Source organism: Labeo rohita, chromosome 21, assembly GCF_022985175.1.
Source record: "Labeo rohita strain BAU-BD-2019 chromosome 21, IGBB_LRoh.1.0, whole genome shotgun sequence".
Classification (NCBI taxonomy): Eukaryota; Metazoa; Chordata; class Actinopteri; order Cypriniformes; family Cyprinidae; genus Labeo; species Labeo rohita.
The window spans coordinates 8,101,791-8,116,578 of record NC_066889.1 but is presented as its reverse complement, the minus strand read 5'-3'; the positions used below and the strand labels follow the sequence as shown (position 1 = coordinate 8,116,578).

General features: G+C 32.7%; 2 protein-coding genes across 2 annotated transcripts in view; both read left to right on the top strand.

Moving 5' to 3' along the window:
- The window catches only part of ubtd2 (ubiquitin domain containing 2), a 47,845-nt gene extending 40,599 nt beyond the window's left edge, over window positions 1–7,246 (top strand). Inside the window, exon 3 of the mRNA XM_051093379.1 lies at window positions 5,332–7,246. Coding sequence (XP_050949336.1) covers window positions 5,332–5,747 — 416 coding nt within the window. The 3' untranslated portion in view covers window positions 5,748–7,246. The remainder of the gene's footprint in view (window positions 1–5,331) is intronic.
- A 2,390-nt stretch (window positions 7,247–9,636) lies between these two features.
- Window positions 9,637–14,670, top strand: il12bb (interleukin 12B, b). Its single transcript, XM_051093378.1, is given in 10 exon segments — window positions 9,637–9,682; window positions 9,893–9,974; window positions 10,816–10,964; window positions 10,966–11,083; window positions 12,575–12,680; window positions 12,797–12,969; window positions 13,739–13,899; window positions 13,989–14,107; window positions 14,184–14,217; window positions 14,328–14,670. Coding segments are annotated over 8 exon segments (921 nt in total). The 5' UTR covers window positions 9,637–9,682; the 3' UTR covers window positions 14,197–14,217; window positions 14,328–14,670.
- The last annotated feature ends 118 nt before the right edge of the window (window positions 14,671–14,788 follow it).

Here is a 14,788-nt window from a genome sequence, read left to right as displayed (position 1 = left end):
GCCATTCAGTCTTTTTGCTACTCAGTGGGCAAGACCGTAGTCACTCCAGCTGACGGTTATGTTACAACATGCTAATCATGCAAGCAACATGCTAGTAACATGCTAATCATGCTAGCAACATGCTAGTAACTTGCTAATCATGTTAGCAGCATGCTAATCATGTTACAAACATGCTAACAACATGCTAGTAACTTGCTAATCATGCTAGCAACGTGCTAGTAACATGCTAATCATACTAGAAAAATGTTAACAACATGCTAGTAACATGGTAATCGTGTTAGAAACATGCTAGCAACATGCTAGTAACGTTAATTGTGGTAGCAACGTGCTAGTAACTTGTTAATCATGCTAGCAGCATGCTAATCATGTTACAAACATGTTAACAACATGCTAGTAACTTGCTAATCATGTTAGCAACATGCTAGTAACTTGCTAATCATGCTAGCAACATGCTAGTAACTTGCTAATCATGCTAGCAACATGCTAGTAACTTGCTAATCATGCTAGCAACATGCTAGTAACTTGCTAATCATACTAGAAACATGCTAACAACATGCTAGAAACTTGCTAATCATGGTAACAACATGCTAGTAACATGGTAATCGTGTTAGAAAAATGCTAGCAACATGCTAGTAACATGTTAATCGTTGTAGCAGCATGCTAATCATGTTAGAAACATGTTAACAACTTGTTAATCATGCTAGCAACATGCTAGTAACTTGTTAATCATGCTAGTAACATGCTAATCATGCTAGAAACATGTTAACAACATGTTAAATCATGTAAGCAATGTGTAAAATCATGCTAGCTGCTTTCATACTTTTACAACTGCTTCAAACTTTCAGGCAAGGCTTTCTCAACCCAATTTAAAGTTTGTTCTCAAACTTTACTCATCTAGTTAACTTTTGTTATAATGGTTCCAAGCTGTCATACACAGCAATGTACGATGTGCATTCCAGGAGTGTACTTTTCATAAGACTACCTCTTTCAAAAAATGCCACACCATAGCGGCCTTTTTCAAAAGCAACCCACCACCACATCAGATGACCAGGTGATGTCAAACAGTAGTGTCACACAAATTTTTTTTTTAGCGATATAGTCATAGTGAGCATTAGCAGTTGTTTCAGTAGCAGGATAAATTCCATCCACAGTGGTTTTAGGGGGGTTCTACATGGCATGCATCTGGTCTGTGGTTGTTTGACTTGCACTACATTCAGAGAGCACTCTAAGTGTATTTATAGCTCTGAGATTCACCCGACAAAAAGGTCAGAGATCGTAACCATCCTCCACTTTCTCTTAAAAGTCACTGGTTGTGAGTTGACAAAAATGTGTTTATGTGGTTCTTTTCTTCTCTTTTGGTATTTGTGGTCAGGTTTTTGTGAAGAGCAGTACCACTTGTAGTCTTGAGGGTTTGTCATTGGCTATTTATTTATTTATTTATTTATTTATTAAATTTAATCACATTGCTCCCTAACTTAGACAGTCTTTTAGCACCATTGGGCCTGTTTACTGTAACTGCTGATCTCATATCTCTCAGATAGTATAAATAAAGATCAGCATAACCTACTTTTATAGTTGGATATATTTATATGTACGTAAATGTAAGTAGTATTATTAGCATTACAAGTATTATTATTAACATGTCATTTTTGTTTTGATAATAAAAAAAAAAAAAATCTCTCCCTATAGGACAGGGGTACCCAACCCTGTTCCTGTGGATCTACCTTCCTGCAGAGTTTAGTTCTAACCCTGATCAAACACACCTGTCTGTAATTATCAAGTGCTCCTTCAGATCCTAATTAGTTGGTTCAGGTGTGTTTTTAATCAGGGTTGGAGCTGAACTTTGCAGTAAGGTAGATTTCCTGCACTCCTGCTAAATGAGGTTGAATGAATTAAATATATTCAGTAAATATATTCAGTAGATTTAATTCAGTAAATATTGCCTATTCAAGGAATACAATAAAGAGTTTTGTTAAATGCAATTGGTTGCCTTGTGTTTTTTAAACATCATCATCATTATTATTATTATTATAATTATTATTATTATTTTATTATTATTATTTTATTATCATTTATGTTTTTTATTGGATTAAATTCAATATTTGATTGCCTTTTGTAATATTTAGTTATGTTGTATGCTTAACATTATGTGAATGTTATTAAATAACACTGGGATGCAAGTAATTAACCTTTTCAAATTTGACATTAAAAAAATCAAAACTTAAATTTATTGTTTGATAGTGTCTAAATATACATTTAAATGCAAAACATAAGATAAATAAATAAATAAACAAATAAATAACAAGTAAGCAGTTATGACCGGCAAAACTCTTTTGAGCAACTAGAGCAACAAGAGGCATTACATCCATGGCATTACATATGAATATTATTTTTCTGGCCACCAAACGCCTCTAATTTGCCTCTTTGCACTTGAATTTAAAAATGTTTTCTATATTGTAACCCTAAACACTAAGCATATTAGAAAATGTTATATATTAAATGGTCGTTCATGGATCATAATTATTGCATATATTATTTAGTACCAAAAATCTCCTATTAACTAAATAGAACTGAACTAAACTATAGTACAGTTATTTAATTGATTAAAAGTTACACTTAAGGTGTTTGGTCACATCTGACTGACAAAGAGTATGAAAACATATTAATGCTGTCTCTATCACTCCCCAGAATAAAATGTAATTGTGAAGCGTAGTTTGAGTAGTTATCAATACACAATCAATACCCATTTTGTGTTAATAATTACTGCAAGTATATTGAATCTGCTGTCTCTCCTACTTAAACCCATTCGAACATATTGACAGCGTGGGGTTCTTTGGAACTTTCGAGAGCTCCATGAACCATGTAACTGCGTGGCGGTGAGATCAAAGCATGTCCCAAGTCTGTTTCTCATCGGCTCTGCTGAAGACGGGGCGGAAATTATGCAGCTCATTAGCATTTAAAGTGATACACACCAAAACAACTCCAACACTTCTTTTTTTAGACATGCACCAAAAATGACATTTTCCTCATGTTATAATAAATGATCTGTGGGGTATTTTGAGCTGAAACTTCACAGACACATTCTGGGGACACCCAAAACCAATATTGCTTCTAAAAATGGGCATAATGGGTGCCCTCTAAACGCAGTCAGATTTTTGTTCTAGATCTTGTATTAAAGTTATTTTTTGACATCACGTTGGCTTTTAAATAACTGTTATTTAACTGTTATTTGAGATTTTTTTTTTTTTTGCTAGTCAAATGGTGCTCGCAGTTGTCCTTACTTGTACTCAAAGGTTGACATACCTGACACTTTCGCCCTATAGAGCAGGTATACAATGAGTTAAACAATAGAGATATTCTGTGTGAAGAGTGTAAACAAGATTAGCGGTATCCAGTCTAGTGGTGCTATGTAAGATTTAAAGTACAGTAAAAATCTATATTAAAAAAAAAAAAAAAGTATTATAATGTACATCCAAATAAAATGGATTATAAAAAAAAATATACAGCAGGACTTAGTCCTATCCACTTTGATGTAAAAAAAAAAAAAAAAAAAAAAAAAAGTAATAAACAAGCAGCAAAAATCATCACTGTGAATATTCTGTATACATCACTCAGCCCTAATCATGTACTACAAAGAATCTTTCATGTTGTTTTTCCAAAATGTTTCTCTTAAATTACTTATCCTCAGTTAAATCATTAAAGCAGTCATCAAAACAGCTATTGCTCTATTTACCATATAACGTGATACAATAGCTTTGTGAGGGGAACAAACCAAAGCTTGAGTTACTCTTTGAAATTTATCCCTCTCTTGTGAGCTGTTAACAGCTGCAACCAGATTGTGAATGAAACTCCAATTTGGGAACAAATCTTTCAGACTGTTTTTGTTAACTGGATCAACAAATTCTTTGACAAGATCTGAGCACTACTTCTGTCATGAACTTTGATGAAAGCATTTGACTTCAGAGGACAGAAGAGGATATAGTACACGGTTTGTATAAACTGCATCCTTTTTTATTTTTTTGTGCTGTGGAAAAACAGTTTTGAACAACATATGATGGTGAATAAATTATAGTTTCATCAATTATTCTTTAATATGCTGAGAAGTAAAGGGTTTCCCCAGAAAGTATCAGAAGCATTTAATGAAATCCTCGTATTACTGATATGAATAAAACAGTCTTTAAAATCAAAACCTACTCCTTAAAAACAAAAGTTACATAGGTCATCATGATAGTATGAATATTACTTCTTTTTTTTTTTTTTTTTTTTTTTTTTTTAACTGAATTCCATGGAGGTGTAGCTTGTTGTGATTAAACTGACTTACTTCCTCTTTGGAAGAAGCAAGTGATGTAATCTTATTGTTCCTGTGATGTGAACTCTGTCCCATTCTCATTGATTCATTACTCCAACTTCCTCTTTGGTTGAAAAGTTGACAGATCCACAATGAGTCTTGATGTCATAGGCAGCGTGCTCATCATGTGATGTGTATCTTTATTTATTTTATCAAGTAGGATTTCAGAAAAGATTTAGTAGCTAACACTATGCATGCTTAAGGTACAAACATGTTATAAAATATTGAGTTCATTTTTATTAATTAAGAAAAAGATCCAAGCCTGTTCCACAATCAAGCCTAGAGGAATATTATTAATATTCTTAAAATATTATTTTAATAGAATAATAATTAAATAATTAAGTGTTAAATATGTGCTAATGTATACTTGAGTCTTGGTTCCTCCAAAGATTTCTTCCTATCTACTTGACGATCTTCAGTTTTCATCTCTATAGTCTACAAACGTGTGACCAGTGTGTAGACTGAATCCAGAACAGTGTTTTATTTTTTTACTTGGGAAATATAATTTGTATGTAACACATCAATGTGGTTATCTTTACTGATGTTTTTCTATTATGTGACTGTCATCTGTAAATATGCCAGTCCTAAAGAGCTGCTAAACTGTTTTTTTTTTTCTCTCCCGTTTAACAATGACAATAACATTCTATTCTATTCTATTCTATTCTATTCTATTTTATTCTGTTCTGTTCTAAAATCTTAGGGATTTTTCCTTGCCACTGCCACCTTTGGCCTACATACTGTGGAAGACACTGTTGTTTATTATTTGTAAGACATTGTTGTTTTACAAAGGAGTTTACATGATCAGTGCTATCGCTGGCTTGATTAATGACCAAAAACAGTAGTCTTTACTTATTTTGCAGAGCAGTGTTTGCTTCCACTATATTTTAGACTTCTCAATATCATAGTATAATTAAAACATTATATAATTCAACAAAAAGTAACTAATAATATGGCTTAAGTGCTTGTTTTTGTGTCATCTCCAGGTGCTCTGACTGAATGCTACGATGAGCTGGGGAACCGCTACCAGTTGCCTGTCTACTGCCTCTCTCCTCCTGTCAACATGATTGAAGAAAAGAGTGAGTTGGAGACCATTGAGGTCCCAGAAGCTCCAGCTAGCGAAGGCCAGGAGTGCCAGTTGCGTCTGCGTCTCTCCACGGGACGAGATTTACGCCTGGCTGTCCGCACCAGCGATAATGTCCAGCAGATGAAGCGCCGTCTGCAGACCCAGGAAGGTGTAGTGGCCACCAGCCAGCGCTGGTTCTTCTCAGGCCGACCACTCACCGACAAGATGAAGCTGGAAGAATTGAAGATCTCTAGAGACTATGTTGTCCAGGTGATCGTCAGCCAGCCTCCCACAACCCCACCACTGCCACAGAACCCCACTCCTGTGGAAAACTAATGCCTCACTGGGAATATTAACCACCACACCAAGTGTGTATGTGAGAGGATATCAATGTGCATGGGCTGCAAGATTTTTCAGAAGATTTCTACATTTTGGGATTGGCCATTCAAGTCTAGAGTGAACCTCTCTAGAGGCATCTCCCCTCAAACACTCACTGCCTTTGACTTTAACTTTGGCTCTTCTAAGGGAGTTGAGACTCAGATTTTCTGTTTAAAAACCTCAGGTCTAGAAAACCGGAGCCCTGAATTGACCAAGAGATGTCCAAAAAGTATGGTTTTGGCAAGGGAAACTTGATAATGCTTTGTTATTTTTAAGATTATGGAGTTATAAGCTTCATATTTTTTTCTTTCTCTCTTCTTTTTTTTTCTTGTGACAAGATCATATGTCTGCAAGGCAGACCAGAAGTGTGGACCTACCTGTGTCTGTCAGAAATTGAATTCTGAAACAGAGACACTTGGGGCCAAAAGGACATTTTAAACTTCTATTGGCTTTCAGCAACAGGGGAATCACTTGTTGGACTGTTTTCTTAATTTTCGTTTTTATTAGAAACTCTGTAACCAAAAATATATAAAGATTTTTAAAAGGAGAAGATCTGTTACATGTCACAAAAACAATGTCTGTTTTGTTTTGTTTTTGTTTTTTTTCCCACTTGTCCAGCATCTTTAATTCCTGTTCTTTTTCAAATAACCTTTCACTTACATAAATTCTCTAAACAGCATTCGTTCAACTCTTTTGTTTTAAAAGAGAGTATGTTTATTATTCATGTAGATAAGTAGATCAGCTGTTTTACATTTGCCTACATTTGAAACATGCTTTTAGTGGGGGTGGTGCCCGTCACATTCTGCACATTCTGCAGATTTTTTTCCAGAGATATTCCAGTCTTTTTCCTTCAGCAAACAAATTTTTTCACTCACTGTCAAACTGTCTGCAGAAAAGTGTGAAATTTGAATGGAGCAACCATTCTGATCCCTTGTAATTGAAGGTGATTTTAAGAATTTTTTTCTGCTCTGCAAGGTTGTCATGGTGCTACGCATTGACTCAAACATCCTGAGGATATATAAGGGTGAGAAGGGGGTAATCGTAATAATTGTGTGTATACGTGTGAATGGGGATTGCTATGAGCAAGTGATATAATGGAAGGAGAAGACATGAAAATGTCACCTCTGAGTGTAGCTGAATGAAGACATTCTCATAGAATACACTATATACATGTTTTTTATTTTATGTTTTCCTTTATGTTGAGAGGGATTTTAGGGCAGGAAAATCATGAAATATAAGAATTACGGGAACCAGACTCAAATGAGCAGCACAGCTCGATATGCTGTAGTATGTGTGCTAACTATAATCTTGTAACTCATAAGTGTTTTTAAATGGATTCAAGACTTTGTTCTGTTGAAAAGAACTGAGAGTCAAAAAGAGAGAAAGAGAGAGAGAGAGAAAGTTGCATATTTTAATGATAGAGAATGTGTTTCTAATTAAAAGATGCTGAAACATTTGCACAGTTAAGTATTTTTGTGTGATTTTCAGGTGTGTGCTTGTGTGTGTACATTTATTTTAACGAAACAGCAAATATTATCAACAAAAATCATTTTATTATATATTTATTAATGATTAAAGTATTTATATTTAATATATGCCCCTTGGTTTGATATTTATATTAATGAATTACTGGTAATAATACAAAATATCAGCATCACATTTGTGCAAAAGTCAATTCTTGGTGCAACGACTCTCAGCGTTTTATTTGACCCCACTTAAGTCATCATCGTTGAAGCCTAGGGTTGACCTTGTTTAATGAGACAGTTGGCTTGGATTTGTGTTTTTCCATGTGTGACGGCCTGTGTAAGTCTCTTTTCAGCCTATTCAGTTCGTCTTCTGTGTTATGATGGGGAAGTCACAGTTCACCGTTTTATAAATGAGTTTTTATATAGGCGTCGTTGTTAATGTTGAATACAATGAAGTTTTTATGGTGTCATTAATTCACATATAAGAGGAACTGATGGAACTATACACAAGAATAAAAATTATATAGGTACAATAGATATTAACAAGTGGTTTTATGGGAAATCTTTATTGTGGATACATTTTATACGTAATGGTCAGGTAAACTTCTCCCTCATTATCAGCATGAATTTATGCCAGACAATCCCTAGAGGAACAGTTTAAGTCACGCTTTGCTATAGGAGACAAAAAAATTGTCTATGCTTGTTAAATCAATTAAATGAAACACAATTTTTAGACCCTATTAAAAAAAGACGTTTCCGAAATCATAGAACATCATCTTATTTATTTTTTTTTTTTTTAATTATTAGGATATGTCCCAAAAACTTTCAAGCTTGGCCTCTTATTAAAAAGACCACAACTTTATTTAGAGAATTAATTACAGACCAATTTCAAATCTCTCTCTTTCAAGCCTCTCACTGGATAGGCTGAGAAATTATTTTGACATTTAGTAGAATTGGATTACGTACTACACAGCTCTATAGGCCTATTTCCCTGATGCTTCATAAAACATGCCAATTCACAAAACTAACCGAATGCATAGCTTACAAAATTGGATGACTAGTAACTTCTTGTCAAAATTGGAAATATAGTCTTTCATTGTCATATAGTTATGGTATTTAGTATCTTGGAATTCCCATTAATTCTGTAGCTGAGTTTTGGTTTGTGGTTAAACACTATGATGATAAAGGTGTGTGCTTTCTTGTGTTCAGCGTTTTTTTTTTTTTTTTTTTTTTTTTTTACTAGAATGTGTAACTCATACCATGACAGACTATGGCATAATGCACAAGTGCCACTATGACCTAAATATCTGGATGATGCAATTATGAGCAGCAGTGGCCTAATTAATCTTCAAAGTTGGCATCACCAGAAAGAGTGTGTGAAGCACATACTGATGTCTTTCGTGTAAATATGAGTATGTGGAATCAGTAAGATTTTAAATTTTTTAAAGTCTCAAGGCTGCTTTTATTTGATCAAAAATACAGAAAAAAAGAGTAATATTGTAGTATTAATGAAATATTATTACAATTTAAAATTGTACACATATGATCCTTCAGAAATCAATCTAATATTCTGATTTATTACCAGTGTTGAAAATGTTGAAAACAGTTGTTACTTCTTTAAGGTATTCTTTGATACCTTAATTCTAAAAACAATTATTCAGAATAGAAATCTTTTCTAACAAGTCTTTACTATCACTTTATTACTTTTTATCAATTCAACACATCCTTGCTGAATAAAAGTATTTATTTCTTAAAAACAAATGCACTGGTAGTGTGTTACACATACATACACATATGTATATAAATATATATGTGTGTGTATATATATATATATATATATATATATATGTTTCCAACCTTGAAAATAAATCAGAATATTGCAACGATTTTGCAAGGATCATGTGACACTGAAGATTGTAATAATAGCTGATGAAAATCAGAGGAATAAATTTTCATTTGAAGTATATTAAAATAGAAAATAGTTTTTCAAATGTAAATAATAATAATAATAATAATAATAATAAATATTAAATAATAATACCTTGATGAGCACAAGTGCCTTCTTAAAAAAAAAAAAAAAACAAAAAAAAAAAACCGCACAAATCTACCAGTATAAATTTCACTCATAGAAAATGATTTAATTGTGAGAGATGAACTGTACATTCGCATGCACAATTGCTCCTGTTAAAGCCCCTAACACATAACAAGCACTGTTACACAGGTCATGGAAATCCCAAATAAAAACTGGCTTCACCACATTGGTTTCCATATCCCTTTGTTTAGAACATGATACTTCTGCTTGCTGGAAATTCACACTTCTGTAATGCATACATATATAAATGTTGCTCAGGTCTTATATGACTTCAGTGAAAGGGAAAAGAAAAGAGTCACCACAACTCTCACAAGTTCTCAAGGTAAGTTCTGAAGGTAAGATTCAAGAGAAGGTGTCTATCACAATGAAATATTTAAAGTGTATGTGTGTATATATGTATGTATATATGTATATATATATATATATATATATATATATTAAAATTAATGTTTATTAAAAATGTATACACAGTAATACTATAATTTGTTTAATTTACTTAATTTAATAACTTAACTATTCATATTACCATTTTTAAATTTCTTTAGATGAACAAGATTGTCTATGTTATTCTTCAAGCTGTACTTCAGTTGGCAGGCAGCACTTCGTTGAGGTTCATCAAGCCAAATGGTGACTATTGTTTAAATCCCCCTTTCCTTTTTTTAATCTCTAGCAATGATAATTGAACATATATATATATATATATATATATATATATATATACAGCAAGGAGGCATTTAATTGCTCAAAAATGACAGTAGTGGGAGTAATGACTGATTGATCGAACTGTAGTTGGGTTATTTTGAAATAACTCAGAAATACTAAAGTAAAACATTAAAAAATACAGATAACACAATGAAACGCAATGAAAACATAATAAAAAACATAATTTTTTGAAAATGTAAAAAAGAAAAAAAGAATGGAGTTACCTGTTTTTGCAAATAAACTCTTCCTATACATACTACCGTTAAAAAACGTTGGACTTTGGGGTTGTTGGGGTTTTGTTTTTAAAGTAAATTATTCCTGTGATAGCAAAGCTGAATTTTCAGTAGTCATTACAATGTTTAAAGTTTCATAAGAAGTTAAAAAAGTTTTTAGGAGTAGATAAACACTGTTTTCTCATTTTACCTTTACTAAAATTAACTCTTGCCTCACTGCATCAATAAATACATAAAATGATGATTAAGAACAAGAGTTAAAACAAATCATTAAATACAATAAGAAAGATGGATAAAACGAAGACACCGTGTATTTCTCAGGATTTATTCCCCCCACGATTCTATCATTAACACAGATAAAATAACAGCATTTATTTGAAACAAATCTTTTGTAACATTGTCTTTACTGTCTTTTGAGCAATTTAATGCATTCTTGGTGAATAAAAATATATGACTTGTAATAAAAGACATTTTTTATTTACTGTGCTATGAAATCAAGTAGTGAGTCTGATGAATAAGCTTTCTTGTTGTAGTTGTGGCTTTGGAGGTATCAGATTTGTCCAGCTTTGACGTGTCGCTCCAGTGTGGAGAGCAATATAATGGAGAGCAAATTTACTGGGAAAGGAATGGGGAAAGCATCTCTGAGACAGGAAACCACATCACAGTTACGATAGATGGGCTGCGTGGGGGGAAACTTCACATGTCACAGAGCAAACGGAGATCTTCTGAATTACACACTATTACTGGTCCATCCAGTTGAGTTTCCTAAAGGAGGAGTTCTTATACCATCTACTGACAAAGGTAAATATCAAGGTCACACTTACACTGAAATTCATGTTAGAGTGTAGCCTACCAATTGTGTAAACTTTGTTCTGGTCCCAAAATAAATGAAACATTTTTTATTTATTTATTTTTATTTATTTATTTATTTGTTTGTTTGTTTGTTTTCTTTTAACGTTTCAAATGTAAACAAAACATCTAAGATATAAAGCCATTTTTTTTTTACTGGAGACAATTTTACATGCTTAAAAAGTCACTATACAAATCTTGATCTAAACATCAATTATTAAAATTTAAGCCTACAAAAAATCATATGGAAATAAATATGACAGGGATCCTTATTAGCTATGTACAGGGTTTGAAATTAACTTCTTTGCTCACCAGCCACTGTGGACTGTGGTCACTAGCACTTAGCATTTTCACTGGCCACAATTTTGTTGATGGGAAATTACATTTAAAATGATTAAAGCTGACTATAGTGTGTAAAATTTTACCTGATCTAGATTCACTTCTCCATGGGGACTTATTGTTTGCAGTGTCATGTGCCATTGATCACTAGCGCATGAGGTCATTGGACCATACAATACATTGTATGGGTCAAAATTACAGATTTTTCTTTTATGCCAAAAATCATTAGGATATTAATTAAAGATCATGTTTCATTACGGTATTTTGTACATTTTCTAGCATAAATATATCAGAACATAAATTTTGATTAGTAATATGCATAGCTAAGATCATTTGGACAACTTTAAAGGCGATTTTCTCAATATTTTGATTTGTTTGCAACCTCAGGTTACAGATTTTCAGAGAGTTGTATCTCAGCCGAATATTATCCTATCCTAACAAGCCATACATCAATGGAAAGCTTATTTATTTAAGCTTACAGATTATGTATAAATCTCAATTTTAAATATATAGCAAACAATATAACAATATATAGCAACATGTCTTCTAGTGCAAAGAAAACATTTATTATATTATGCTTATTATTTCACATTTTATTATATAACTATTTTTTCTGACTGTTAGCAGGAGTTTCTGATTTATCTAGTGATAAAAAGAGATATGTAAAAAATTTTAATTTGTTAACATAATGAGACAAGATTTTTTTACCTAACTTTATACGATGTTCATAGTTCTGTTCTAGAAAAATATGTGCAAAAATAATGAATATATAATTAGATAATGCATATTACTGTACTGTGATTAAGTAGCAGGGGAGGTATGGTGATATCTATTAAAACATTTTTATTTTACCAGTTTTCACTAGTGTTGTCTTGCTTAACTGATTATTAATGGAACTGGGAATGAGCCAATGATTCACTCATAACTTAAGTCACTTGTCACAGACTTGCCACCTATAGGCCTACTGTTCTTATTGCTAATGTAATTGATTAAATTTGCATATGTTTTGTGAAACATGAACATGAATGTAAAGTATTAGCTATCAGTATTTCTCATTGTGGCTACTGATCTGAAATAAAATTGCTTAACTTTTTCTCTGCCTAGAATTCATTTCTTGCACTGCAAGAAACTATAATGGACAATTTCATTGCTCTTGGAAATGGCATCAGGAACGGATCCAAAGAGCTGTGGTATATTTCAAAGCAATCCGGTAATGATTTATTCATATTCTGGATTAATCATTTAAGTATAGACCTAAACAAACTATTTAATTAGACTTATGTTAAAACAGCAAATCAATGCCAAAATGTTCTTGTGTTTATACAGAAACTCTAGTCTCATCAACTGCACTCTGGACTCTGATTTATCTGGGCTGACTTGTATTGACAAGGATTACTGTCCATACTCTGAGGAGTCTAGGAGCATCAACCTCACACTGTTGGTTAGAAATCTGTACAGGCTGGAGGAGCACCAAAAGACTTTCCTCATCCAAGACATTGGTAAGAGCTTTGTCTGCCCCTGAGTGGTTGCTACATGCATTGCACAATTGGATTTGTAGTAGCGGGCCATGCGTCTGTACTTTACATTTACAGTGGACCCAAAAATTATATCAACACAGATATATGATATTTAGCTTGAATACTTCTAAATTAGTTAAATTAGTACTTTACATGTGCTTTAATATTTTAGTTAACATTAAAACAAGTGCTTAAAATGTTAAGCACTTGTTTAAAAGGTTTATTTTGACAGTATTACACTTTGAAGATTTTGCTTAAGTGTGAAAAAAAATATGAAAGTGTACTCTCTTTAAGCACACTTATGTGGCCTTTTATTAAATTAATATTGTTATCTACATGTAGAGTTGTTTTCAAATATATCCTCAAGGTTTTAAGTACAATAACATTGCTCATTCAATACAATTAATCACACTTATACAAGGGTATTAGCAAGACATTTATGACAAAACTAATAGAACTGACAAATACATTTGTTAGTAACAGTTAAATGATACTAGACCACTGGTTCTAAACTATTTTGGCTCCAAAGCCCCCCATTTCCTAAACAAAATTAAAAGGCCCACTAGCCCTAGTTTTGCTTTCAAAGCGTATTTCAATGTTTAGACATTCGTAGTTTAACTAACTAAAATAACTAACTAAATATCTCATCCTCAGGCCATACATTTTAAATTATCTTGAGGCTCCCTCATGGGTCCTAGCCCCACTGTACTGGACTGCTGATTTCCTTTAAACTGTTATTTTTTCCCCTTAGTCAAGCCAGATAAAGTTAATATCACCAAGATCCAAGACAATGTATTTGAGTGGCACCGCCCTGAAACGTGGAGTTTACCCGGCAGCTTCTTTCCCCTCTCCTATGAGGTGAAAGTGGTTCCCAACAATCATAGCTGTGACTACATAGGAAGTCGTGTCGAAGTAAGAAAAAAATTGTACATTTTCAAAAAATGTTTTGTTGTTGTTTTTATTACCATCAAAATATTAAAGATGTTAATTTCTCAAAATAGGTAAGCAAAACCAATGAGTCACATTACGAGGTGAAATTCAAAAAAGCATATACTTTCTGTGTCCGAGCACAGGACCTGCTAACTAAAAAAGTTTGGGGTGACTGGAGTTACCATCATCAGTAAGTACAGTGTAACGTATTATTATATATTTTATGAAAATATTCAACTTTACATTCTACATCTATTGTGTAACAGGAGAAAACACTAGCATACCTCAGAAAAATAAAAGGTGAGTGTTGATTTTATGTTTTAATTACCATATTGGTCATTTTTAGTTGATGTTCTATTGTCCTGATGCCTTATTCTGACATTTGTCAATTCTTTGTTTTATAAATGCAGGTCACACATCCCTCTGCTTGACAATCTGCTTTCTATTCCTAACAAAATATTGCAACTATTTATATTTATACATATTTTGTATTATTAAAATGTCAAGATCATTAAAAATATATTGGATGGCTATTGAGAATGCATCATTGGCTGACAGTTTTTTCCATAGTTTATTTTATAGTGTTATTTAATAGGGCCTGTGTTAGTTAAGCACTGAGAGTTTCATTCCTGCACTCTTCTAAACTTCTAAAAATTACTAGACTTCTAAACAGTACTAGATTAGGGTTCTTTGGTTTGTAACAACAGAAAACCCCTTTTGATGGTAAATAGAACCCTTTTTATGAAAAAGCTATGTAGGACATTAATAGTGTAAAAACATTTGAACATCTGGGAACACAATATCACCGATCTGATGTTAACAATTCAGAGGTATAAAATAAAGAATGCCTCTTATCATTCACAATGATGTT